Source organism: Sminthopsis crassicaudata, chromosome 4 (assembly GCF_048593235.1).
Source record: "Sminthopsis crassicaudata isolate SCR6 chromosome 4, ASM4859323v1, whole genome shotgun sequence".
NCBI lineage: Eukaryota > Metazoa > Chordata > Mammalia > Dasyuromorphia > Dasyuridae > Sminthopsis > Sminthopsis crassicaudata.
In genome coordinates this window covers 244,966,244-244,992,605 of record NC_133620.1, presented here as the reverse complement: position 1 = coordinate 244,992,605, position 26,362 = coordinate 244,966,244, and the positions used below count along the sequence as shown (strand labels likewise).

The 26,362-nt window shown below is 33.8% G+C and overlaps 1 protein-coding gene across 2 annotated transcripts in view; it reads left to right on the top strand.

Moving 5' to 3' along the window:
* The window catches only part of COL19A1 (collagen type XIX alpha 1 chain), a 389,708-nt gene that overhangs the window by 214,699 nt on the left and 148,647 nt on the right, over positions 1 to 26,362 (top strand). For both annotated transcript variants that reach the window (XM_074310576.1, XM_074310575.1), the window contains one exon: positions 25,159 to 25,212. In XM_074310576.1, coding sequence (XP_074166677.1) covers positions 25,159 to 25,212 — 54 coding nt within the window. The remainder of the gene's footprint in view (positions 1 to 25,158; positions 25,213 to 26,362) is intronic.

Below are 26,362 nucleotides of genomic sequence, written 5' to 3'. Positions count from 1 at the left end.
TCTTCTTCAGAGTACTTTATTTATTGTCCACCGATAGCAGAGATATGATGGCAGTCGTACACAAGATTCATTTATCATGTACAAAATGGCCTTGGTTTTTACTTTTGTCTGTTATTGGATGCTATGAGCAGTCTCTATCATACAACTAATAAGTAATTTTGAAGAATCATGATAGTAAAAGATATAATTAAGGTTATATATATGAAATAACCATATAGCAAGATGAGGGATGACAGGTAAACAGGCAGGGTGCTCCACTGATATTCTAACAATGTCAAGAAAAAATAAGGAAGGCCACCAGCATTTGGGTGAACCCCCTCTGTGATGAATTTATGGGAGACCATGAATAGGATGGGTTATGATTAGCAATATCAGAGAGAATTCCCTGGTTAATAAGATAAAAAAAATTCTTTGAATAATTGAGTATGTTGGGTGGCAGAGGTTAAGTAGTGATCTCATAAGATTTTTTTTTCCTTTATGGACACTGCCTCCTTAAATAGCAAGCATAAAAGTAGGGATAATTTCACAGAGTTGACCTAGGTACCACAAGTAGCTGATAGAAACTTTAGAACATTTTCACATTCATTTTTGCTATATGTCTCTCCCCATGAATTTCTCAATGGCATTTTTAACAGAGCAGTTCTCCTAACAGTGGCCATTTGTGTCAATATAGAAAACCATTCAGCCAAAATAGAATTCTAAATTCAAGGGAAAATTAATTTTATTAGTATAACATAAATGATGTCTAGGTAAACTATTACCAAAATCAAGTTGTTTTCATTTTCATTGTTTTATACTCCTGTTAGCATATTTTAAGATGCCATTTGTTTTTCGCAAATGGCATGCAGTTCTTGAAGGATTCTAATTAAATACACTTATAAAACTAGTAGGTGTCAAGGGACTGGTTTACTATGTAGTAAATAGTCCTATATCACTTTAAAAAGATCTTCTCTAGACTATATGTATTTCTAAAGTGACATATACTATATGTCTGACTGACTATATAGGATTTTAAAATGAACCATGCCTTTCTTTTGGTAACTGATGGTCTAACAGTGGTATATTCCTTTCTGCATTCACAAATGTTGCTATAGAGACAAAACCTTTTCAAAGTAAAATGGGAATAGCACAAGCATTACTAATTTTGAAGAAGTTATGCTACTAATTTTATAATGAAAAATAGTTCACTGTTCCATTTCTTTTTTATTTTTCAGAATTGTGTGACGAGTGTGTCTAATACATTTTTATGAGAGCTTCTGGTATACAAAATCAAACCAAGTAATGAAAAAAGAGTGAATTCCCCTAAGCATTTAGTGGGATGGAGTTTTCATTTTTAATCTTTTATTTTAAAGACTCATAACATTCCTAATTATCTTCTTCATACTCCACCTCCATATTCTCCTCTTTTATCTTGCTACTCAATTTCAAATCTAATTACCTGTAATAGGTTTTCTTGCTTAAAAACAAGCAATATATTTGCTTTCTTTTCCTGCCACACCATTTCCAATAATTAGGCACATTTTCCAGCACAAATACAATTGCAAAAATTAACAAGCCAATGAACCTTTCTCAGATCTTTTAATCAGTTCTTTTGCACTCTGAGATTTGCTAAGTATGTCACAATGTCTCATAGACTTTTCTAAACAAGGTCTCTTAGGAGCATGTTGATATCAAGATGACTTGAAAATTATTTTACTCAGCCAGCCACAAACACCAATTTAGATTTATAAAAGAAATAGTGATATTTTCAATCCTTTAGAAAATGGAGTTTAGAAAGTAGAGATGTTCGTTGCGGTGACACATACACCATTTCTACACCCAAAGAGTATCTGAAATTTTCTATACATTATTGCTGTCAGGAACCCCTAGAATCTGTGTGATGCAGAACAATAAAATGATAGGGGGAAGGGAGAAAGAACATCATAGTTGGGGAACAAAGTACTCAAGTTACTTGGTAGGGTTCTTAATTATTCAGATTTATGATTATTAAAAGTTATCATAATAATAATATTATAGCTAGGTAGTGCAGTGTGGACCTCTACAGATTGATGGATAGATGATAGATAGATAGATAGATAGATAGATAGATAGATAGATAGATAGATAGATAGATAGATAGATAGATAATCAATTAAAATCACTGGATTTCTGATAAGAAATAGTCAAGCACTTGACATACACAGCTTATTGCTTTATGAGGGAGTTGAGCAAGATGGTTTCAAAAGTTCATGACTAAATCCTTTGACCCTAAATTTTCAAAGAACTGTAATACAAGATATGCCTTGCAACTATAGTTTGCAACTAAAACTATGCTAAATATAATTCTGGAGTTCTTTTTTTGCTACTGAGAGTTAGAATTATAAAAATTAAATATTTTATTGACAATACTTGACCACCACTGAAAAGAAAGTTTTAGGTTTATAAAGTGACAAATAAATGAGCCTAGACTCCAATTATCTAAATATTTGCCTAGATAAGTGTTCAGAACCCCTATTGGTATGCCAGAAATCCAGAAATCCTTTGAGATATTTGACTACAATTGTGTATATTTATATGTGTATAGATAGATATGTGTGTAGATATGGAAATGGAAATATATGCACATTGTACATATATGTTTGGGAGATTCAATAGGTGAAAAATAATGCTTATATATGTACATATATATTATATATACTGATTGGAATTTCTTTAAATGTTTTATGGACTGAAAATGTTTCAGATGGCATTTTTCTCTGAAATATATAAAAATATTTTACTTTTAATCTCTTTTTTCATTTCTTAAACTTTTAATCTTTTTAAAATATACAGACACTAAGGAGACCAATGTAATCTTTTGTTTCAACTTGCCTAGTTTCTAATATAACTACATTTAAAACATTTGCCATTAGAAGACTATCAAATATTTTATGTAATTTTATGCCTCTTTTGATCCCTGATCTTATGTTTTGAAATTTATCTCACTAAACTAGAATATTAAAGATTATTTGCAATATTTAACACTTGCCATATGCTAATAATTTAATTGGCTTTTGGTGCTTAAGCTACTTTTTAAGAAAAAAGAAAAGTGAAGTAATGAGATATCATTGGTTCCCTTTTACTAAATACTAAATAAAAGTTTAAATTTTTTTTCTTCATTCCTTCAGCTCATTTCTCCCCTTTTTCTGTAGGAGATTAGAAATGTGATTCCCTGCTTTGGGCCTAAAATTAGATGACTCCAAAGAACTTTTTTCTTAGTTACCTAGTGACTAGACTGCATGTGTTTTTCTTTTGCATCACAATTTGCAGAAATGCTTCCTGGGGCTTTGAAGCATAACAATTTGCTCCTTTTGTTTTGTAGAGAGTAGGACACTCTCCTTGAGTCTCCATGACCCAATCTTTTTCACTCCAACTTAGTATTTTTTATTTTACCTAGAATTATGAGAAGGAACTAGAGCCAGTTTATAACAACTTACATTTTGCAACATGAACTGCTAAGTCAAAGAAACACTTCCTTACACTTTAAAGCTAGTGTAGGCTTTTGTAAGTCAATTATGCAATAAAAGGAAAGAACATGAGATAGCCTATATTTTAAATGGGAACCCCTAGGTCAAGACACTGAGAGATAGACTCCAGTCCCACATCAACAATTGCCTAATGGATATGTTAAATTAGATGTCTCAAAATCAAAACATCAAAAACAGAACTCATTATCTTTCTCCCCTAAATCCTCTAAATCTTGGGAATTTTTCTATAACCACCAAGAACACTACCATCTTTCCAATAAATCAGTCTCACAACTTTTTTACCCCCTCATCCTCCACTCAGATGCCAAATGTTTCTGTTTTCTATCTTTATGACATCTCTCAGATACCTTGCCTTCTCTTGTCTCACAGGATGAACAACAACTATAATTCAGGCTTTCATATCACCTTTTACCTAGACTCTTGTAATAGTTTCCTAATTGATCCCCCTGTCTTTGTTCTGTCCCCACTCCAATTCATCTTCCACATAATTGGCAAACTGATTTTCCTAAAGCACAAGTTTTTACCATGTACTTCCTCACACATACATTTCTGTGATTCCTCATTATTTCCAGAATCACAAATAAACTACTCTTCTTGACTCTGAAAGCTCCTGAATGCCAAATTCACAAGTTAGTTTTTTTCTATCTTTCCTCTATTTCTTATGCATTATTCTCCTTCAAATAACTTTATAATCTAATCATCTTAGCCCACATGCTGTTCTTTTCATGCATTGCTCTATCTCTCTGAACTAGATGTCTTCCAAGGGTGACATCTTGGGAAATTCCCAAGGATGATGTTCTACCCAGGAGTGGAATGTCCTCCATCCTCACCTCCATCTGTTAGAATCCTTGCATTTCTTCAAAAACTCAGTTTAAATTCTAGCTACTACAGAAGACTTTATTGGTTTTATTCCATTCCTATCTGTATTCTTCATCTCTAAGATATGTATCTCCAATGCTTATCAAAATATTTCACAATAGTAAACCCTAAATAAACTCTTACTGATTGATTGATTAGATGGACCTCATGGAAGAGCATAGATTAAAAATGCAGAGAATGAGAAAACACAGATGAATTGTGAATTGTACTGTTAGAGGAAATAGCTTTTGTACCAAAGTAGAATAATCTTTATCTCGGCAGATATACCCAGAAATAGTTATACTAGGACCACTCATTTGCTATTTTCTGCTCTCTAAACCATCCTCTATTTGAAAGCTATTTAGCAGGTTCAAATGGGATGGAGCAATCCATATGTCTAAAAGGGCTGAGGAGAATTCTTTCTCCATATTCCCATTACATTAGTTTACTGTCATAGGGGCCTTTTATTTCAGTGTGCTGAAATATTCAGCCAATTATTTAAATGTGGAATAAAAACAACCAAAAATTAATTTTAGTATAAATTGCATCTTTCTGGCTGGTGGCATTTTCCTTGACATAATTTATTTTCTAGTCCACTGAGCAAATGTCATATTTAACCAATTGTAAAACAAGTTTTACACAGCAGTGGTAATTATTCTATAGTAGGTTTGGCTCATGGGCACAGTACTAATAGCAGTGTTGAGAATTATCTGTTCCAGTTTCCAAATGTCACTTAACGTTGGTAACTCTTTATTCTCTGTGGTAGTCTGGCCTAGTCACTAAATACCAATTTAAAAGTTTGTTTCCCAGTCCCAGCCCTAACACTTGGATTAATACTCATTTGGAAAAGAGTATTTGGAAAAGAATCTCCCAAATAAATGAGTAGGCAAATAAATGAACACACAGTAGGAGCTTAAGAAAAGTTTGTTAATCTATGCACTCAAAGAATATTTTTTTTAAAAAATAGTACAAGATATGAAAGACCACTTGATTTAAGATTTCATACTGGTCACTTTTGGTGACATTGCCCCATTTGAAGATCTCCATTTTCCACCTGGAAGTGGGGTTAGTCTGCCTACTAGATCAGACAGGGGAGCTGAAAGTGAATAAGAAATGATACCTATCTTCAATTTACAAGCTAATCATAGAAATCAGACAGTGACACAAATAACTATAAAACAAATTAGAATGCGATGATAGATCTTCAGAGGTTTAAAGGACTGAGAATTCTGAAGGCAAGGTCATTTGACTTGAAGAACTAAATCAGGCCCTATTTTGTGGATGATGTACTTGTACCTAGCCTTGAAGGAAGTAAGGAATGGATTTTAGTAGGTAGGGATAAGACCCCCAAAATACATTTAGGACATTAAAGATAAGCAATAATGAGCAAAGACATCAGAATGGAACTGTTGTTTCTCTATTGCTTACCAGAGTGCCCTACACAATTAAAAATGAATCTGGATTATGAGTTAATTAAGATAATGATTCCTAGTGTGGAAACTCCCTCCACTGATATAGAGCTGCATCCATGTGTCATAAATAGTCTTAGATTGTAATTCCTAACATTGAGAGGTTAAATGACTCTGGACCACAACCCTTCCTGATTGGGACTGGCTTGCATCATGTACTACAGTCATATCTTTCTTACATGCACATAATTAGTGTTAAAGAATTGAACTGAGAAGGCACATAACTGCACTAGAAAAAAAATTCTGAATTTAATGTCAGAGACCCCAGGTCGGCATTCAAGCTCTGGACCAATCAGATCAGTTCACTCTGAGCCTCAGGCCTCATCTATAAAAAGCTACGATATTGGACTGGATAGCCTCCAGATTCCTTCCAGCTCTAATGCTATGAATGCTATGATACTAGGAATAAGCAGTAGGGAATTAATTGGCCAAAACAGGAAATTAATTACCTTCTCTTTTTCAGGCTCAGATTCACATGCTGTTCACTGTAATCATTGGTCTATGTAGTTTCCTTTTTAGACCTGGATGCCCAATCATAGGTTTAATTCCTTTCTGGACTACAGTGAAATTCCCTGTCAAAGCCACAGGCTCAAGTCCAGCTGATCAATCATTCAGTCCATAAGTATTTATTAAATGCCAATTATTACCAGGTACCAGGTAATATAAAGGAAGGTAAAAATCCCTGAACTCCGAGTATATAATCCAATGAAGGAGACAACCTGTAAATAACTATATACAAGCAAATTACACACAAGGTAAAAATACAAATGACCAGGCTTTTCATAAATATTTGGTCACCTGTTTTGGCCATTATCATGTCTGTGATTCTTTCTAGATTCTTTTGGTATTTTCCCTTTTTTTCAGATATTTTGAAAGTTGATTCCTCAGTGGTTCAAAATTGTAATGTCTCTGGCATGGATTTTATTCTTTGTATTTAGTTGTCTTCCTGAAATCTATAACCACTGTAGTAAGGGAACCCCTTCAGAAGATATGTTATTGATAATGTTCAAATATCTTCATAAAGAAAAAACAGTATTTTGGTTTTGACATTTTATTTCAAATACAGTAATATAAAGCATAGATGAAGTGTATCATCCACATACATGTGTAAATCATGTTCCTAACCTATATGGGCAACATATGCATATCTATATTTATAGATATAGATATGTATGTATGCATATGCATATGTATATATATGTATATATCTTTATATGTTATGTACATATTTATGTATATATATACACATATAAACACTACTTACATATATCTAAATATACAAGATCAAATGATTTTAATGGCTAGAGAGCTGATCTCAAAGATAGATGGTGATAAAAATAAAGATAGGTTTATAGTTATGTGATAGATGATAGAATAATTATTAAGCATGTACTATGTACTGCCTGGGAATATAATTATTGGTAAATAAGACAATTCTGGTCTTCAAATAACTTACATTTTAACAGGGAAAGATGACACATAAAGGGGAGCATAAAAGGGAAGCTAGCCATGGCATGTGTGAAAATGATTTGTTATTGGTATGATGGACTGGGTACGGGTAAGATCAGATGAAAGCTCAACAATCAGAGACACCCCAAAGGGCATTGTCCAAGGTTGTGGTAAGAGAGAGATGTAGATCATGGTCAGAGTAAAATAAGCTTTTTTGGGGGAGAAATTGATTTGAGGTCCATCTCACATACTGGCTGAGTGATGCTCCACAAATTATATAACACATCAATACTCCTGGGCTATTGTCTAATCCTGGAAGTTGCTAATATGCACTAATAAAAAAAAAGTTTCTCACTTGGAGCTCTCTATAGGGATGAAATCACACTGCTATTTCTTTAAGCATTATATTTAATTAGCAAGAAGATAATGAATGTTGTGATTATATTACATCCTTACACATGAAACAATTCTCATCTAAACCTTGTGCCGTGTAGACAAGATAATATTAACTTTTGGTTTAAAGGTTTAGGTCTTTGTAGAGGAGAATGTATGAAAAATGGAAAGGCCTTTTTCATAAATCATAAAATCACTTATCTTATAGCTGGAAGAACTGTAAGAGATCATATTCTCCCGCCCATCTATAGGTAGATCAAGTATTATCCACATTTCACAGATGAGGGAACTTTGGCCTAATGTTATAAAGCAACAGAATAGTACAATTTTTCTGCTTTACACTGCAGTGACTCTTCCATCATATTTTGATAAGCAGCTCTGAATCCTATTGTTTACACGTGCTCTTTGATACCCACTCTACCTCTCACTGTCTATTGTGGATTTTTATGCTGATGGCCTAAATTGAGAAGTTGCCCATCTAACTGAACATTATATTTTAATACATTTTTACCTCTGTGGGTTGTTCAGTCTTTTTGAATTATTAGATGTCATTGAGGGGGTTCTATAATATTTTAAGACTTGATGTAATAAATAAAATGCATCCTCCATTCAAACAATTCAAACAAAACTCTGGAGGTAAATGATATGTTTCATTATTAGAACATTGGTATTAACTTGGATCATTGCTGGAAATAGCTAAATCATTCACAGTTCTTCATTGAACAATGTTACTGTTATTGTGTACAACTTTCTCCTGGGTCCTGTTTACTTCACTCAGAATCAGTTCATGTAAATCTTCCCAGGTTTTTCTGAAATCATCCTGCTTATCATCTCTTATTGCACAGCATTCCATTACAGTCATATAGCACAGCTTGTTTGGTCATTCCTCAATTGATGAGCATTCCCTAGTTTCCAATTTTTACACACACAAAAAAAGCTGCTATAAATATTTTTGTGCAAATAAGTAATTTTCTCTTTTTTGATATCTTTGGGACATAGACCTCGAAGTAGTATTACTAGATCAAAGGGTAGCATGTAAGTTCTTATGCTTTCACTAAAGATAAGATCAAAATAGTGGCAAATATCCTCACAAAGATTTTATAGAGATGTGACAGTAAGTATATATTAGTAGTTATTGATAACCTCTTGGTCACCTGTTTTGGCCATTATCATGTCTATGATTCTGTCTAGATTCTTTTGGTATCTTCCCCTTTTTCAGATATCTTGAAAGTTGATTCCTCAGTGGTTCAAAATTGTAATGCCTCTGGCATGGATTTTATTCTTTGTACTTAGTCAAACTAAATTATTCTCATCTTGTATGCATTAGTGCCATTTTCACTTCTTATAGCATATTGGGGACATAAGTACTGTATTTAGATGCTAAATGTGGTAATTCCACTATCATCAATGGTGATATTTTACTGAAGAAATGCTAACAGATATGTTCCATTTTGCATTTGCCTATTCTTCTCCCTCTGCTTTCATCTATAAATACTCTTGTGATGATTTTTCTTAGTTGAGCAGCTTACCAAGCTTTTTAAAGGCTCATTTTCCACTCCACTGCTTTTTGGCTGTTTTGTTAGATGACATTGCTCAATAATCTTTTTCCTTCTTCTTTGTAAAATACTTTTATTTTTCAAATTAATGTATATTCTAAACTGGTGCTGCCTGTGGCCACCATGTTCATTCAGGAAAACAGAACAAGTGTTTTTTTTTTAGCTGAAGTGTTGTTGGGTTTTTTTTAATCTTTTAACTTTTTTTTCTTTATATCAAATACATTTCTGTAAGATATAGTGATAATACATATAAATGTTTCTTTCCTTATCTATTGACAATTTGGCATCATCATTTCCTCACATAAATAGGTGAGGTTAGAGTTTTTGAAATTAAATTTCATTTTCTTTTCATTCTTTCTGCTTTCTTTTATTTTGATATTGATTTCAACCTTTGTTCTAATTAATCAGTAGCTTATATATCTAATTTATGTTTTTTACATTGATAAGTCATTTCTTCAGAGTCTAGCTTTGACTAAGAATCATAAAAGGGAAGGTTTCCTATTGAAGAATATGAGTTCTTGATTTTGGCTCGATCTTGTCAACCATAAGTATATGAACTGCCCTTTCTTTTTTGGAATCATGGCCATGCATCAATGCATATAAGTACATCCTTTTTTTATTCTTTTTTTATTTTCATCACAAAGTCTTTCATTTGATCTGGGCCAGTCGGCTGACATACTGCTCATTAATCATACATATTAACTTGAGTAGTTAAGGCTTTAAAATCCAACTTACCCCTTTCTCCACAGGGACTAGTTCCTGTTTTCAAAATGTGATGACATACGCTTCAGACACTGCTAATTAGGCCTTTCCCTTGAAAATTTATCCTGACATGTTTCAAGAACATTTTTTTCTCTTGAGTACAAGTTCATTAAATTATTAATTTTCTTTTATATGCCTTGTAGGATTCCCTGCATAATATGGTTTGCTTATATCTTAAACATTTATTAATCATGTACTTCATGATGAATATTAAAGTTAATCAGCACAATTATTTGAATGACTCTTCAATTTTAAAAAATAAGCAACAGGTGGCTATTAGATCACAGTAGGTATTATGTTTACAGATATCAAACAATAAATATAATTTAATAAATATAATATATGTATGAGTAGAGGAACTGCTTAGAGTGTAAAGACTTCATTATTTTCAATAATGGAGAGACCAGTAGCATAAACAGTCCATAAGGGATATTCCCAAATCATTTCTACTGAATTTTGAAGTGTACTATTTATCATGATTTTTGCAACTGCTTTACCTTTCAAATTATGGTAAATTTGGATTAGCATTCTCCAAATGTACTTCAATTGAAAGCTGGAATTAAGTTGACCAGCTAGGGATTTTAAAACTCATACAAAAAATTAGAGAAAGCATAATGGACACAAAGATAGCAAGGAGTGGACTTCAGATCAGATATCACTCAGTAAAGCTTAGAAAAGGAAAAATGGCAATACCTTGTTCAGGGATACTAAAGCAGCAACGTGTCAACTTAATAGCAGCAATAAAGAGTCCTATTGCCTTATCAAAATGGATGACACCTATCCAGGTATGGTCATTTATGTGGACACAAATAATACTACCAGAAGGAACATAAAAATATTGCTAAAGATTATTGCCTTGGGCAGGAACCTGAAGACCATAGGAGCAAAGATTATGATTTCCTTTCTCTGCCCTTTCAAGACAAGGGGCACAGAGTAGAAAAATTAGTTTGGAAAATGACAGCTGGCTAAACAATATGGTGTCTGAAAATGGGATTTTGATTTTTGGATCATGGGCTGAAAACATGATGACAAATTTCTGTTTAGAGATAGAGTATACCCAACGAAAGCTGATATATTTGCCAGGTATCTAGCAAATCCAATAAAAAGGATATATAATTAAGATACCATATAGAATAGCTAAAAGGAAGGAAAGAGAATAGCAGTTGAGCCACCCATATGTTCACAATATTTGAAGTATTATCATGTTAGAGAGTCATTAAACCTTTTGAGTCTGGCTGAACTAGAGGCAGTGAATGTGTGTACAGAACAATTTCCTACCAATTAGATTTAACCAAAAGTGGAATGAAGTGCCTTGAGGAATTGTAGGATGCCCTTTTTTGGAAGTCTTTAAGCAATGACTGGATGATGTCCAATTGAATACATTATGCGATAATTCCTTTTGTGTATGGGTTTGATTAGAGGGTCACTTAGATTTCTTCTATCTTTCAAACTGATTCTTATTTGATGCCCAACTGTAGAAATTTGGGCAGAAATAAAGAGACCATACTTTGATAAAAGTTTCTGCCTTTGGTAAATGTCATTATAAAAGCCAAAAAAAATATGAGAAAGAAGTTGAAGAGTAGCTTATAGAAAAGGAAATTTTGAAATTGATATTAGGGATTTTCTGAGTAGTTTTGAATAATAGTGCAATTTATTGGAAGGAATCAAATCTTTCTGAAATGTCATTTACTGGACTTGGATTCAGAAGAATTTGGTTCCAATCTTTTTTTTGATCTTGGAAAAGTCATTTGACCTTATTGAGCTTCAGTTTCCTCATCTGTGATGTGGGAATATAAATATTTATACAACCTGCCTGAGAGAAAAAAATGTGATAAAAGTATTTTGAAAACTGCCAACCACTATGTAACTCTTACAATTAAATTAAGGAAGATATTATCATTTCCTTTTTATTGTTTTAACAAATCCTGATTTCTCCATTTTTAAAGTACTAATTTCCCTGATGAAATTGCAAGAATATATTTAATATTAAACTTATATAACACTAGTGCTTATTTTTGCATTTTAAAGGAAATCCATTGGACTGATTCTAGAATTTAGTTATTTCCTACATTTTGTCAGTTCCAAAACTGAAATGTCTTTAATATTTCTTTTTTCTCTCCTCTATTGCCATGATCTTTACACAGTCTCTGATTACCAACCACATGTACTACTGTAGCAATCTCTTAGCAAATCTTTCCACTCTTATTTTCTCTCTCTCATAAGCCATCCTTTAAGCCATTGCCAGAATAATTTACAGAACTATCTAATTTTTCATTTTTGTGCCTCCAGCACCAAAGTAGAATTGTCTGAAACATAATAGGTAGTTAATAAATGTTGGTGGAATAGACTCCAGAACATATATTTGTTCATCTGGCTCTTACCAGGATGAGAAGTTAATCTACTATGTAGGATACTTGGCCCTATGTCCAAGACATTAAAATATATACCTTCTATAAAATAAAATAAGGTTAATGATATGAGTAGAGGTAGCTAGGTGGCACAGTGGATAGAGCATTAGGTCAGGAAGACTATGTAATCCTGGGTAAGACACTTAGCCTTGTTTTCCTGAATTTCTTCATGTGTAAAATGAGCTGGAGTAAACTACTCCAGTATCTTTGCCAAATTAAATACCAAATGGGATTTTGTTGGACTGATTGTGGCATCATGAAAAATCAGACACAACGGAACAACAATAGTGTAATTACTAATGTTTTCCTTAGAGAAACACTCAACTCCCACTTTATACCATTGCTTTCCAAAGATGTGTTTAATAGTTCATATCAGTTATAAACCTTATTTCTTCTTTTCATGTTGAGAGAGAGAGATGTGGCAGTGATGGGAGGGAGGGAGAGAGAGAGAGAGAGAGAGAGAGAGAGAGAGAGAGAGAGAGAGAGAGAGAGAGAGAGAGAGAGAGAGAGAGAGAGAGACAAAGACAGAGAGAGACAAAGACAGAGAGAGACAGAGAGAGAGACAGAGAGACAGAGACAGAGACAGAGAGACAGAGACAGAGAGAGAGACAGAGAGAGAGAGACAGAGCGAGGGAGGGAGAGAAAGAGGGAGAAAGAGAGGGAGGGAGAGAAAGGGGGAGGGAAAGAGGGGAGAGAGAGAAAGGGGAAGGAGAGAGAGGAGAAGGGAGAGGGAGAGAAAGAGGAAAAGGGAGAGAGAGATAGACAAAGAGACTGAGAGACAGAGAGAAAAACAGAAGGATAGAGAAAGAGATAGAGACAAACAGAAAGACAGAGATATAGAGAGACAAAGACAGAGAGAGACAGAAAGAAACTGATTCAACTTCCAAGATATTTTGTAATGTTTCTCTGTGTAATTAACTCATTCACAGATGTTGGTGCCAATCAAAGCTGTCTTTTCTTCCTTGACACTTTCTTGATATCTTGTTTAGACTGAGCTGATGTACAAATGTGAAGAGAGAGGGGGGAGAGAGGGAGGGGGAGAGGGAGAGGGATAGGGACAGGGAGAGGGATAGGGACAGGGAGAGGGATAGGGACAGGGAGAGGGACAGGGAGAGGGAGAGAGACAGGGACAGGGAGAGGAAGAGGAAAGAGAGGTAGAGGGAGAGGGACAGAGAATCATTTAGGAGCAGGAAAGTATTTGAAACAAGTCAGCTGTGTTGGTGAAACCCAATCATTTAGAAAGATTACTCAAGCAGGTGTATCATTTTACCAGTTTGGGTCTTGAATACCAAACTTCAGTTAAGTCAGATTGTTACTTCAACTTTATCTTCATCATTAGTGTACTTTTTTAAATTGCCATTTCAACAAGTCATCTGTTATTGGCAATCTTCACTTTTTCAAGTTCTTGAATCCTGAATGCTTATGGATTAAGGAGGACAGTGAATAAAACACTAATCCTAGAGTCAGGAGGACCTGAATTCAAATCTGCCCTCAGACCTGTCTGTATGACTCTGAACAAGTTACTTAGCCCAGATTGCCTGAAAAATAATTAATTAATTAAAAAATTAACGAATGAAAGCAAAACAAAAGTAAAGAAAATAGTATGAAGCAAAAATAGAAAAGTAAATTTGGGGGGAGGAGATGTTGATTTCCAGAAAAAGGAATTTGAACTTCCCTCCGTAGGAATTAATTGATGGTTTTAAAGGAGCAATGTCTTTAAAAGTATGAGTACATGTGTACAATCGATCAGAAGGGAGAAGAGAAAAAAGAGGCAGAAAGACATGATGAGAGACTATTACTGAAGTCAAGATGAATGATAATGAGGGCCTCTATTAATAGTAGTGGCAATAAGAATAGAGATCTGAGGATGATTAGGAGGGACATTGCTGAAACAGGATCAATGAACATGGAGACCAAACTGTGCTTCACTATGACTACTGTGATAATCTGTAATCTGTAAACAGATGTCCTTAGTTTGGATAGGCTGCCTCAGAAAGTCATGCATTCTCTCTTACTAAAGATCCTCTCACCAAGACTAAAGGACCACTGCCAAGCGTAATGTAGAGGAGATGCTTGTTTATGTGCAATTTGGACAAGATAACTTCAGAAGTACTTTCTAAGTTTGAAATTGTGTAATTTTTTACTCTTGCTTCATTCTCATTTTTTTTAATTGGCTGTTGTTCTTCCTTTATACTCTGAATCCTGTATAAAAATGATGAGGAGAGTCTGGTTGGTCCTCGTATATATAGATGACTTTTACTGTAGTCTATTATGGTTCAAAAAATCCAAAATTCCACTTCTACCTTCTATTTATGCCCTTTCCTTTTCAATATGAATCAATTTCTTAAGAGAGGGAAAGGAGGCGGTGTAACCAAGATGATAAAGGCAGAAGACTTACCTGAGCTTTCTCCTATTCCCTTCCATACAACTTTAAAATAATGCCTCAAAACATATCCAGTGAAAGTATTGTTGAAGCTAATTTTTTAACCCAAGACAATTTAGAAAATCAACAGGAAAAGTCTGTCTCACTATGGTGAGAATATAACAGAGAAGAAGAGTGCAGGAGACCCTTTGTTGGTATTGGCTGCAGGATTCTATTGCATTGCCAATATATAGTTCTGGGTCACAGTCCCAGGACAAAGAGGAATACTAACAAATTCAACAGGGGAGTAGGGCCATAGCCACAGTTCCAGGCAGAAAAGAATGCTTGTGGTCACTCACAGACAAGAGCAGGGACCATATCGCTTCTTAGATCATACCATCTTAGAAGACCTGAAAGCTTAGAAATTTTCAGAAAAGCTCTGAAAACAGCAATACAAGAAACTTGAAGCTTACAATAGTGCCCATCTACCCCAGAAACAGAGCCCAACCTTAACATAAAGTTGATGATCAAGAAATATACTAAAAACATGAGCAAACAACAAAAATAGAATGTGACCACACAAAGTCACTAGGATGATAAGAGAAATCAAATGCAAATTTAGAAGAAGGCAATAAAGTTAAAACTTCTACATCTAAAGCCTCAAAAAAAATGTGTATTTGCATAAAGCTTAAAAAGAATTCCTAAAAGCATTCAAAAAGAATTTTTTAAATCAAGTAAAGAGAGGGAGAGGAAAAATTGGGAAAAGAAATTATAGTGGTGCAAGAAAATAATGAAAAAAGAGTCAAAAACTTGGCAAAGTAGATACAAAAAATGCTAAAAAAAAAAAAACACTTAAAAAAAACAGAATCATAAAAGAAATGGCAAAATAAAGATAAAATCAATTGAAGAAAAGAATGCCTTAAAAATCAGAACAGGTCAATTGGTAAAAGAGGCACAAAAATTCATTAAGTAATTCTTTTAAAAGTAGAATTGGCCAAATGGAAAAAGAGGTACACAAGCTCAAAGAAAATCATTCTTTAAAAACTGGAATTCAACAATTGGAAACAAACATTTGTTTCCAATTGACTCCATGAAACATCAAGAAGCAACAATAAAATAAATCAAAAGAATAACAAAATAGAAGAAAATATCGAATATTTGATTGGGAAAAGACCAACTGACTTTGAAGACAAATCAAAGAAAGATAATTTAAAATTATGGGTCTAGAGAGGATACTGGGAAAATGGCAGAGTAGATCAGAAATTCCAAACTCTCAGGTTTTCCCAACAAACAAGACATACTAGATCCTTAAGACATAGACTAGGGATAACAAAGAAGATTTGGGGCAAAACAGGAGTCCTCATGGACTTAAGAAGACCCCCCCCAAAAAAAAAACCCTCCAAGACCAGAGTTTAATTGGTATGAAGTATAAACACCTCCAGGCTACCTCTCTAAAAACAGCAAGTAGGGATCCTCAGAGATAACAGGTACTGAGGTAGATTCAGGCTCAAGCACAGGAATATTCTCATCCCTGACATGTGTGGGAAGTCTGGGGACTGAGTTCAGGAAAAGTGAGGGAACTGATGATCAGTAATTCCAGGACCAGGTGTGCTACAAAGGAGTGGGGTTAAGGCAAGGAGGAATCAGCACCCTTGATCAGTGGCAGAAGAAGTGGGGCAGGGATGCTACAGCAGCCACCTTATAGGAGGGTGGAGTTTTTTGTTTGATTTCCAGGTTAGAGGGGATAACTGAAGGGAAGCTATAGACAGAATACCCCCAAAACCCAGGATTAAATGTGTTTACACTAGTTCTTATTTTTTAAAAATGACCAGGGGAAAACAGACTTCAACCACAGAAACTTATTATGGGAATAAGGAAGACTGGAGTTCAGCTTCAGTGGAGGATAGTGAAAGAAAAAAAAGTGTCTTTTTATCCTAAAGAGTAACATTAAATGTCTAACTTTCTAGAAAGAGTTGATAGAAGAACTCAAAAAATATTTCAAATATCAAATGAGGCTGAAGAAAATTTTTTAAAAAAATAACAACCCAAGAAAAATAAGACTATGAAAAAATAATTAACCAACTAGAAAAGTAGAAACAGCGTCTTAAAGAAGAAAACAATTCTTTAAAAATTAAAATTGGGCAAGGGGAAGCCAGTGAAACTATAATAGATCAAGAAATAACAAAACAAAATATAAATAATTTAAAAATATAATAGAACATGAAACATCTTATTTTAAAAAAACAGATCTGAAGAACATATCTAGAAGAGGAAACCTAAGAAAAATTGGACTACCTAAAAGCTATGGAGAAAAAAGGACCTTGATACAACAATATAACAAATTGTCAAAGAAAACTGTCCTGGAATGATAGAACAGGGGAAAAAAAATCTACTAATTATCACCTTTTAAATTAAATTTAATTAAAACTATTTTCAAAACATATGCACAGTTAATTTTCAACGTCTAACCTTGAAAAACCTCGTGTCCCAAATTTTTCCTCCCTTCCCCTCTCCTCCTCCCCTAGAAGACAAATAATTCAATATATGTTAAATGTGCAATTTTTCTATATTTTCACAATTATCATGCTGCATAGAAAAATAAGACCAAAAGAGAAAAAAAAATTAAAAAGAAAACAAAATGCAAGCAAACAACAACAAAAAAGTGAAAATGCTATGTTGTGATCCACACTCAATCCCCACAGTCCTCTCTGTGGTTGCAGATGACTCTCAATATCACAAGGTCATTGGAACTGGCCTGAATCACCTTGCTGTTGAAAAGAGCCACATTCATCAGAACTGATATAATCTTGCTATTTCTGTGTACAATATTCTCCTGGGTCTATTCACTTCACTTAGTATCAGTTCATGTAAGTCTCTACAGGCCTCTTTGAAATCATCCTGTTGATGTTTTCTTATAGAACAATAATATTCCATAACATTCATATACTATAACTTATTCAGGTATTCTTTAACTGATGGGCATCCACTCAAAGTTTCCAGTTTCTTGCCCCTACAAAAAGGGTTGATAAAAACATTTTTGCATATAGATTCTTTCCCCTTTTTTATGCTTATCATCACCTTAAAGAAATCCTAGAAGGAAAACCTATAGGAATATAATTGCTAAATTTTGAAACCTTTAGGTCAAAGAAAAAAATTCTACAAGAAAAAAACAAACAATAATTCAAATATGCTACAACTAAAATTAAAATTGTAAAGGATTTATCAACAGCTACAATAAAAGTCCAAGGGCCCTAGAATAATATATATATATATACATATACATATACATACATACATACATATATATATATATATATATATATATATATATATATTAACAATCAAAATAAGAATTCACATGATCAAAAATTTCTATCCAGCAAATTAAGCATAATATTGAACCAAAACAAGGACATTCAACGAACTTGGAGATTTTCATTTTAGATACATTTCTACATATATAAAAATGTATATGTGTATATGTATGTGGGTATATATATGTATATATATAGATAAATGTATGTGTGGATGTGGGAGAGGGCAAGTGAATAAGAGAGAGATGCATGTATATATGTTTATGTATATATTTTTGTGTGTATATGCATATATTATGTATTTGCTTAACTATAGTCTGCTTTGGGGAGGTGGGGGAATGAAAGGGGGAAAATAGAATAAAATAAAAAGTGCACAGCCAAGAACAAAAGAACAATTTACAAGTAAGCAAAGATGGAGAGTCATGAATATAAAATCTCTTCTATTATTGTATATGTTTTCTTGAAACAGCAATTTATTGTTATATATTTTGAATTCTCCCTGATGTTAAAGTAGAAATTCAAAAAAATCCACCAGTAACTTCTTAAAAGAGATCCCAAAATGAAAATTCTCAGGAATTTTATAGACAAACTTCAGAATTCCCAGATCAAGTAGAAAATATTACAAACAGCTAAAAAGAAATAATTTAAATATTATGGATCCACAGGATAACGAGATTTTAGCAGCTTCTGTATAAAAGGAGTTAAGAGCTTAGAATATAATACAGAGAATTAGGATTACAATAAAGAATCATCTACCCAACAAAAGTAGTAAATCTTCAGGGGAATAAATGGATATTCAATAAAACAGAGGACTTTCAAGCATTCTTGATGAAAAGACCAGAGCTAAGTGGAAAATTTGATTTTCAAATAAAAGACTCAAGAAAAGCATAAAAATGTAAATAGGAAAGAGAAAGCACAAGGAATTCAATAAGGCTAAATTGTTTATATTCATACATGGGAAGATAATTCATGTAATTCTTAAGAACTTTCTCATTATCTTAGCAATCAGACGGAGTATACATAAATGAAAGTCATGGAAGTAAATTGAATGTGATTATCTAAAAAAATAAAATAAAATCAAGAAGTGAAAAAGAGGGATATACTGGAAGAAGACAGAAAGAAGATGTAGAATAGGGCAAATTATCTCACATAAAAATGGCATAAAAGAGTTTTTATAGTAAAAGGAGAAAGTAAGGGAAGTAGTTACTCTCATCAGAATTGGCTCAAAGAGGGAATAACATACACACTCAGTTGATAAAAAAGTTTTTCTTACTCTATACAGAAGAAGGAGAGGAAGGAAAGAGTGGTGGAGGCAGTTGTCAGAAGCATAACAATTTGGAAAAGGACAGGGTGAAAGGAGAGTGAGAGAGAATAAACAAAAGGAAATAAGATACAGGGGAATATATAGTAACTATAACTATAAAAAACTTATAGCAAACTTCTTATAAAAGTCTTTATTTCTCAAATATATAGAGAACTAAGTCGAATATAGTAAAACTATAAGGCATTCTCCAATTCATTTATAGTCAAATGATATGAACACAGTTTTCAGATAAAGAACTCAAAGTTACCTATAGTCATACAAAAATGCTCTAAATTACTATTGATTAGAGAAATGCAAAAAAACCAACTCTGAGATACTACCTCATGCCTAGCAGATTGGCTAAAATGACATAAAAGGAAAATAACAAATGATGAAGGGATGTGGAAAAAAATGGGACACTAAAGAAATGGTGTGGTTTAGAATGGATCCAACTGTTCTAAAGAGCAATTTGGAACTAATCCAAAGTGATATAAAACTGGATGTATCCTTTAATCCAGCAGTACATCTACTGAGTCTGTACCCCAAAGAGATTTCTTAAAAAGGAAAAGGATTTATATGTTCAAAATAGATTTAGCAGCTCTTTTTGTGGTGTCAAATAATTGGAAATTGAAGGGATGCCTATCAGTTGGTAAAGGGATAAACAAGTTATAATATATGATTGTGATGGAATAGTAAGAAATGATTATCAAATGATCAGAAAAACCTGGAAAGGCTTACATGAATTGATTCTAAATATGATAATAAACTATGAATGATTTAGCAATTATCAGCAATATAATGAGACAAGAAAATTTCAAATGTCTTATGATGAAAAATGCTACTCTTTTGCAGAAAAAAAAACTGATGGAATTGGATTACAGATTAAAGCATATTTACTTTATTTTGTGTTTGCTTTCTTTTAAAAACATGACTAACGTATACTTTGTATCAAATTTCTCACCTTCTGAAGGAGGGGGAAAGGACTGAGGGAATGAGGGAGAAAATATGGAACAAATATGGAAAATGATTTTTATGTGTAATTGGAAAAAATATTAAAAATAGAGAGAAGAAAAACATAGATAGAAGACAATCTTTTTAGCCACTGTCTGTTTTCCATTTCTAGTAAAACAAACAAAAATTTAGTAAATTCCCCAATCTGAATTCTTACTTCAAAAATGGGAGGTTGTAGCCATGAACCTTTATTCTGCTCTATCATGAGGCAAGAAAAGAAAGAAACTGATCAGAACCTTCTCCCAATTAATAATAGCCTCTGACGTTCAGGTGCTTATATGCTATCGGGATATCTAACAAGTAGGCTACTTGGATATACAAAATATATACGAAGTAGATACAAATACATTTTTTGTTATGGAAGGAACTAGTAATTTGGGGCAGACAAGGATGATTAGGATACTTTTCCTATAGGAAGTGGCACTTGTGCTGAGATTTAAAAGAAATGATGGATTTTAAAAAGCAGAATGGAGGAAGAACCACATTCTGATCATGGAAAATAGCTTGTGCAAAGGCACAGAAACAGGAAATGTAATATAAAGCATGAACAGCAGGTGCAGTCTGGCAGGAATATAGAGTGAACATAAAGAAGACAGTAACTTAAGCCAGAAAGTGATGGGTTTTATAGAACTGGCCATGCTATTGGAGGTATGCAAGCTGTACACAAGTAAATAAATTCAAAATGTAATGCAAAGATAGAGACAGAGATAGAAACAGAAAGTCTGGGAGGAGTGAAGAGAGAAACAGACAAGAGACAGAGAAAGACAGAAATAGACAGATAAAAGAGAAATAGGAAAAAGACAGGAAAAAGGCAAAGACAGAAGAGAGAGTGAAAGAGAGAAAGAAGGGAAAGGAAGGGAGAAGAGAGGACAAAAAAGGAGAGGAGAAGAGAAACAGACAGAGAAAGTGAGCAAGAGTGAAGAGAGAGAAGAGATCATAAATAACTAGTAATTAATGGTTAATGGCTGGGCTAATTAGGAAAAGTCTTAGAGAACTCCTGAACTTTGCTTTGAAGCAAAGTGTCAAGAGAAAAGTAAAAACCTTTAGTCCCTTTAAGAAAAACCAGGATGTGGAGAGATATATTGCCTCAGCCCTTTACAATTCTTCCCCTAGCCCCAACTTAACTCCAACATCTGCTTCCACCCTACTTTCTTCTCCCTCTACTAATAGAATCTCTGCCTGAAACCATGAGACATATTCCCAAAGGTTGAAGCTAGGGAAGGACACACACAATTATTGCCTAGGGGTGAACCGTCCAGAAATTCTTCAACCCCCACGAAAATTGTAGTAGAAAATGTGTTACAGGCAGTGTTGGAAACATGAACACATTTCCCTAAAGGAACACTATTTAAAGTGGTACTTCACAGTGTAAACCACTAATGCAGTCCTGTATTTCAGATGCAGTATAGATTTGGGGCTGTTCTGGATCATAATAGCTTTTGTTTCTTTGAGAAAAGGAATCAGTCTCAAACAAGCAACATACAAATTACCTTAGGGAATTTTGCTCATAATTTCACACATAAATATCAACTAAACTTTTTTCATATTACATAAATCACATTAAATAAAACAATATTGTTAAAAATAGGTAGTACTATTTCAATAATTTGAATCCACGTTAATGGCAATTTTTATATGCCCAGGAATAATCATTTACTTTTGAAAGTAAGTACATGCAGTCATAACCAACAATCCTTGCACCTGGATTGGGGAGTAGGAGAGCCCCTTTCCTCAGAGGAAAAGGTGTGAGCCCAGGAGTCAGAGGAGAGGACGTTGGCCCCCAGAGTACTATGAGGTTTATATGCTATTCATTCTACATGGTAAGGGCAGAGGGTATGAATAGAAGGGGAATGTGAGTAGGGCTCCTGCCTTGGGAAATTTCTGAAAACACTAAGAGTGAGATGAGTCAGGGGAGTACATATAAACACACACACACACATCATTACACACTATTTGTAAAAGGAATTTAAGTAATTGTGCAATTCCAGACAGTGACATGCGTCATTTGATGTAGAGAGGGTAGTGCAAGTGCTTACTTGTGAATGTTTTATTTCTCTGTGTCTTATGAAACATGATCACAATCATGCTGACATTTGACTAATTTTAAAAATGATCACTGTAGGAAAATTAGATGAATGATCTGCCTGGTTTTACCTCTTCCAAATCAGTATATTGCCTTCTAAATCAGTATAGGTGCCTGTTTTGTAGGAAAGATAAATAGAAGTTGAACTTTTGGTTGAATTTACCAAATCCAAACAGTGCCTTTCTTCCTGCAGGATGAGTAAATCACACCCTCAGCTGTCATTGATTTCACCTCTTTGTGTGCTTCTGAATTAATAAATTATAGTACTTTCTTGTGCTAAATAAAGTTTCATCATTGATTAGGCTCCACGAGGGACTAATTGCTTTTGGATTACAAAAAAAAAAAAAAAAAAAAAAAACCAATATATTGAATTTTGGAAAATGCAGTCTCAGAAACCATAATGGATTCCAAATATGGAAATGTGTGCTTATCCTAATTCTGGTTTACATCTTCTGCCCACCAGAATAGTTCCTAGGTCTCAATTTATATGAGGAAGAATAAAACAAAAATATAGCTAATCTTCTCCCTCTATATACTGAAACAACATAAAATCAATACTGTAGTCATGAATCAGGAATAACAACAATAATAATACCTAGGATTTCTATAGTGCTTTAAGGTTTACACTTATTATCTCATCAATGCTCACAACAATCCTGAGTTGTAGGGTTATTTTAGAGAAGAGGAAAATTAGCAGAGGTTAAATGACTTTCTCAAGATAATATACATAATTAGTATTTGAGGTCAAAGTTAAACTCAGGTCTTTTTGCTTCTAGATTGATACCTCTATCCATTATCCTCCATCCCCCAGCTGCCTCTAGATGACAAGAAAATCTATCTCCTATCAAACTCTTATATTTACTAAGCAACATAGGATGCCTTTTCTTAGTAGTGACAAACTAAAGCAAGATCTCCCAACCTTTGTAGAAGTAGGAGATGGTATCTGTACTGTCAAATTCAATTCATGTCTTGATTAGTTTGGAATAATCATTTATATAACATCCATGTCAAACACTATTCTAAGCCCTCTACAAATATTATCTTATTTGATCCTCGCAAAGACCTGGGGCATACAAACTAATATTATCACTTTATCATATTATATTTTAAATATAGAATTATATATATAACACTTATATTATCATGTGCTATTATCACTTTACAGTTGAGGAAGCTGAGGCAAAGGTTAAATTATTTGCTCAAGATCACACAGTATCTGAGACTGTATTTGAATTGTGCTTTTCCAGCACTCTATCTATTATGAATAAATATCCAAAAAATAGACCTTCTCTCTGATGTGACTCTAAGAAGATGAAATTTAATAGAGAAAAATTTTTATATTTTTGTGTTACATTTGGGTTCCAGAAATCTATTTCACCAATGCAAGATGAAGGAGACATGGTTTGAAAGCAGATTGCCTGAAGGCGATCTTGTAGTTTTAGTAGACATGATCAAAACAAGTCAACCATGTTTTTTTTGGAGGGGGAGGGCAGGGATTGCAGCCAAAAAGAGAACACGATCTTGTGCTACATTAAGAAGCAAAGATTCTGAGAATAAAATTTTAGGTCTGTAGTACTTTGCTTTGGTGAGCTACAACCAGTCATTACATTTCAGAATTGACTTTTAAGCATCCAACAGAGGACAGGTAGAATAGTGAAGGGTTTCAGATAAATGAAGATTGATTGAAGAACCTGGGGATGTGTAGCCTGGAAAAGAGATATTATAGGGAGACATGATCTTTGTCTTCACTTACAAAGTTATCTTCTGGAAGAGGGATTAATACAGAGCTAGTAACAATGGACAGAAATTTAAAAGAGGTGATTTTAGGCAGGGTGTAAGGAATATCTTTCAAATAATTATAGTGAACCAAAAGTAGACTAAGAATGCCTTCATAGGTAATAGTTCTCCATCACTGGATGTCTTAAAAAACAAATGAGTTATCTGTTGTAGTGGGGCTTCTTGGGGAGACATAGGATAATCCATAGCTCACAAGATATTTTGAAATTTTGAAATTTCATGATTTCCTGGTTCCGTGAACCAAATTAGTTAAGAATAACTTTTAAAAGGAGGGAAAAGAAAAATGTACTTGATAACTTTGCTGTATATTTGTAGGGAGTAAGTTGTACATGGTAGATTTGCAGTTTCATGTGCAATCATCATTTTTATTGGAATGCTTGTTTTGTTCCATAAATTGAAAATTAAATAAATAAAAAGACATCTTATGTAAGGAGTAAACATTTAAGCTCACAAATAAAACAGCTGAAAATAATCTGAGATTTTAAAAGATTTAGTTAATATACAATATGCCACTGTCATTATTTAATGAGTCAGTATGATAAGTACATTCACTGTTGAGTTCCAAAAGATGGCTCTAACAGATGCAATGGAATTTATTATTAAGTCATCTTACAGAGATACCTTTAAGGAGCACTGGGGAGGGTAGAATCTACCAATAAAAATTAATGTGATGCAAATAGATCACTTAATATCATTATGAAGAACTAACCCTGTGGCATTTGGAACTAATTGATGATGTAATCAGTGATATAAAATTGTGTGGATTTAGAAAGATTTTGATCTTGGTTAGCTTGTGTTGTCACCAAATCTGTTTGAAAAATATTCTTATCTTTAAAAAACCAGAACCATAACATTTGTGATTTCCATTTCTCTTTTTTTGTTTAAAGGGAAGGCGTGGCAAAACAGGCCCCCCTGGAAAACCAGGACCACCAGGACCTCCTGTAAGTAAATAATAAAGAGAACTTTTTTTTTCTTAGTAGTGGCTATGGCTTTTAAAAAAAATCTATGTTCATGGTATTTCAATATTATTTTTTATCTACCCTTAACTTCAACACTCCAGACATATACACATGCATCCAATAACCTCATGATATATTCTCCCCTTCCTCTTCAGAGATATTGGACTCAGACCCAAAGTGTAGAACCTGTATCTCCTAGATTCCAAAAGCACCTTGGATGTCAAAAGGATGCTGGCTCCCAGAGGTCACTATTTCAGGATTCCAAAAAGATAGGCCCTAGCTCTATCCTTATTAGATTCCATTTTTCCCACTGTCTTAAATTACTCTCCTGTGATAAAGACATCAGGTATTCTATGTGACTCTTATCTGTGTTCTCTCATAAATTTGACACACGAAGTCCACCCACTATATTCCTTCCTTACCCATTTCTGACATTCAGAGAACACCACTAGAACTTTATGATTGTCCATCTGTCCAATCTAGCCAGTTTATCCATTGTTCCCACCATTTATTTCCCTAATGACATCTTTTTCTCATGATTCTTTAAGACATTTTGGTAAATATTTAAGCTTCCTGAAAAAAAGGACTATTACCTTTCTTTTTGTTTGCATCTCTGGTGTTTAGTAGACAATTTGTAAATACTGGTTAGATCACAGAGAGACTGTTCAGTACTTATAACTTCAGAACTGAAAAGGATCACATAGATAATGGCACTGAAGAGGAAGGAAAGGGAATTAACCTTTATATAGCATCCACTATGTGCTGGGTACTGTGCTAAACAATTTACAAATGTTTTCTCACTTGAAATTTGTGGATTAGGAAACTGAGATACATTTATGGATTAGAAAACTGAGATATACTTGGCCAGTGTCAGACACAACTAGTTAGTGACAGAAATGGCATTGGAGACCAAGTCTGACTTCCAGCTCAGACATGCATTCTAATACAGTGAATAGGTCACTAAGCTTACTACCCAAAGGGCCACTTAGATTTTGTGCAAATACACTAACTGAACAGGATGAATCACAGCTGATCCATTTATTTCTGCCACTCTGGCTATCCAAGCGGATTGCCACTTTATTGATTTGACTGTGGCAATTAGTCGGAAAAGAATGGATTGAGCATCCTGGGA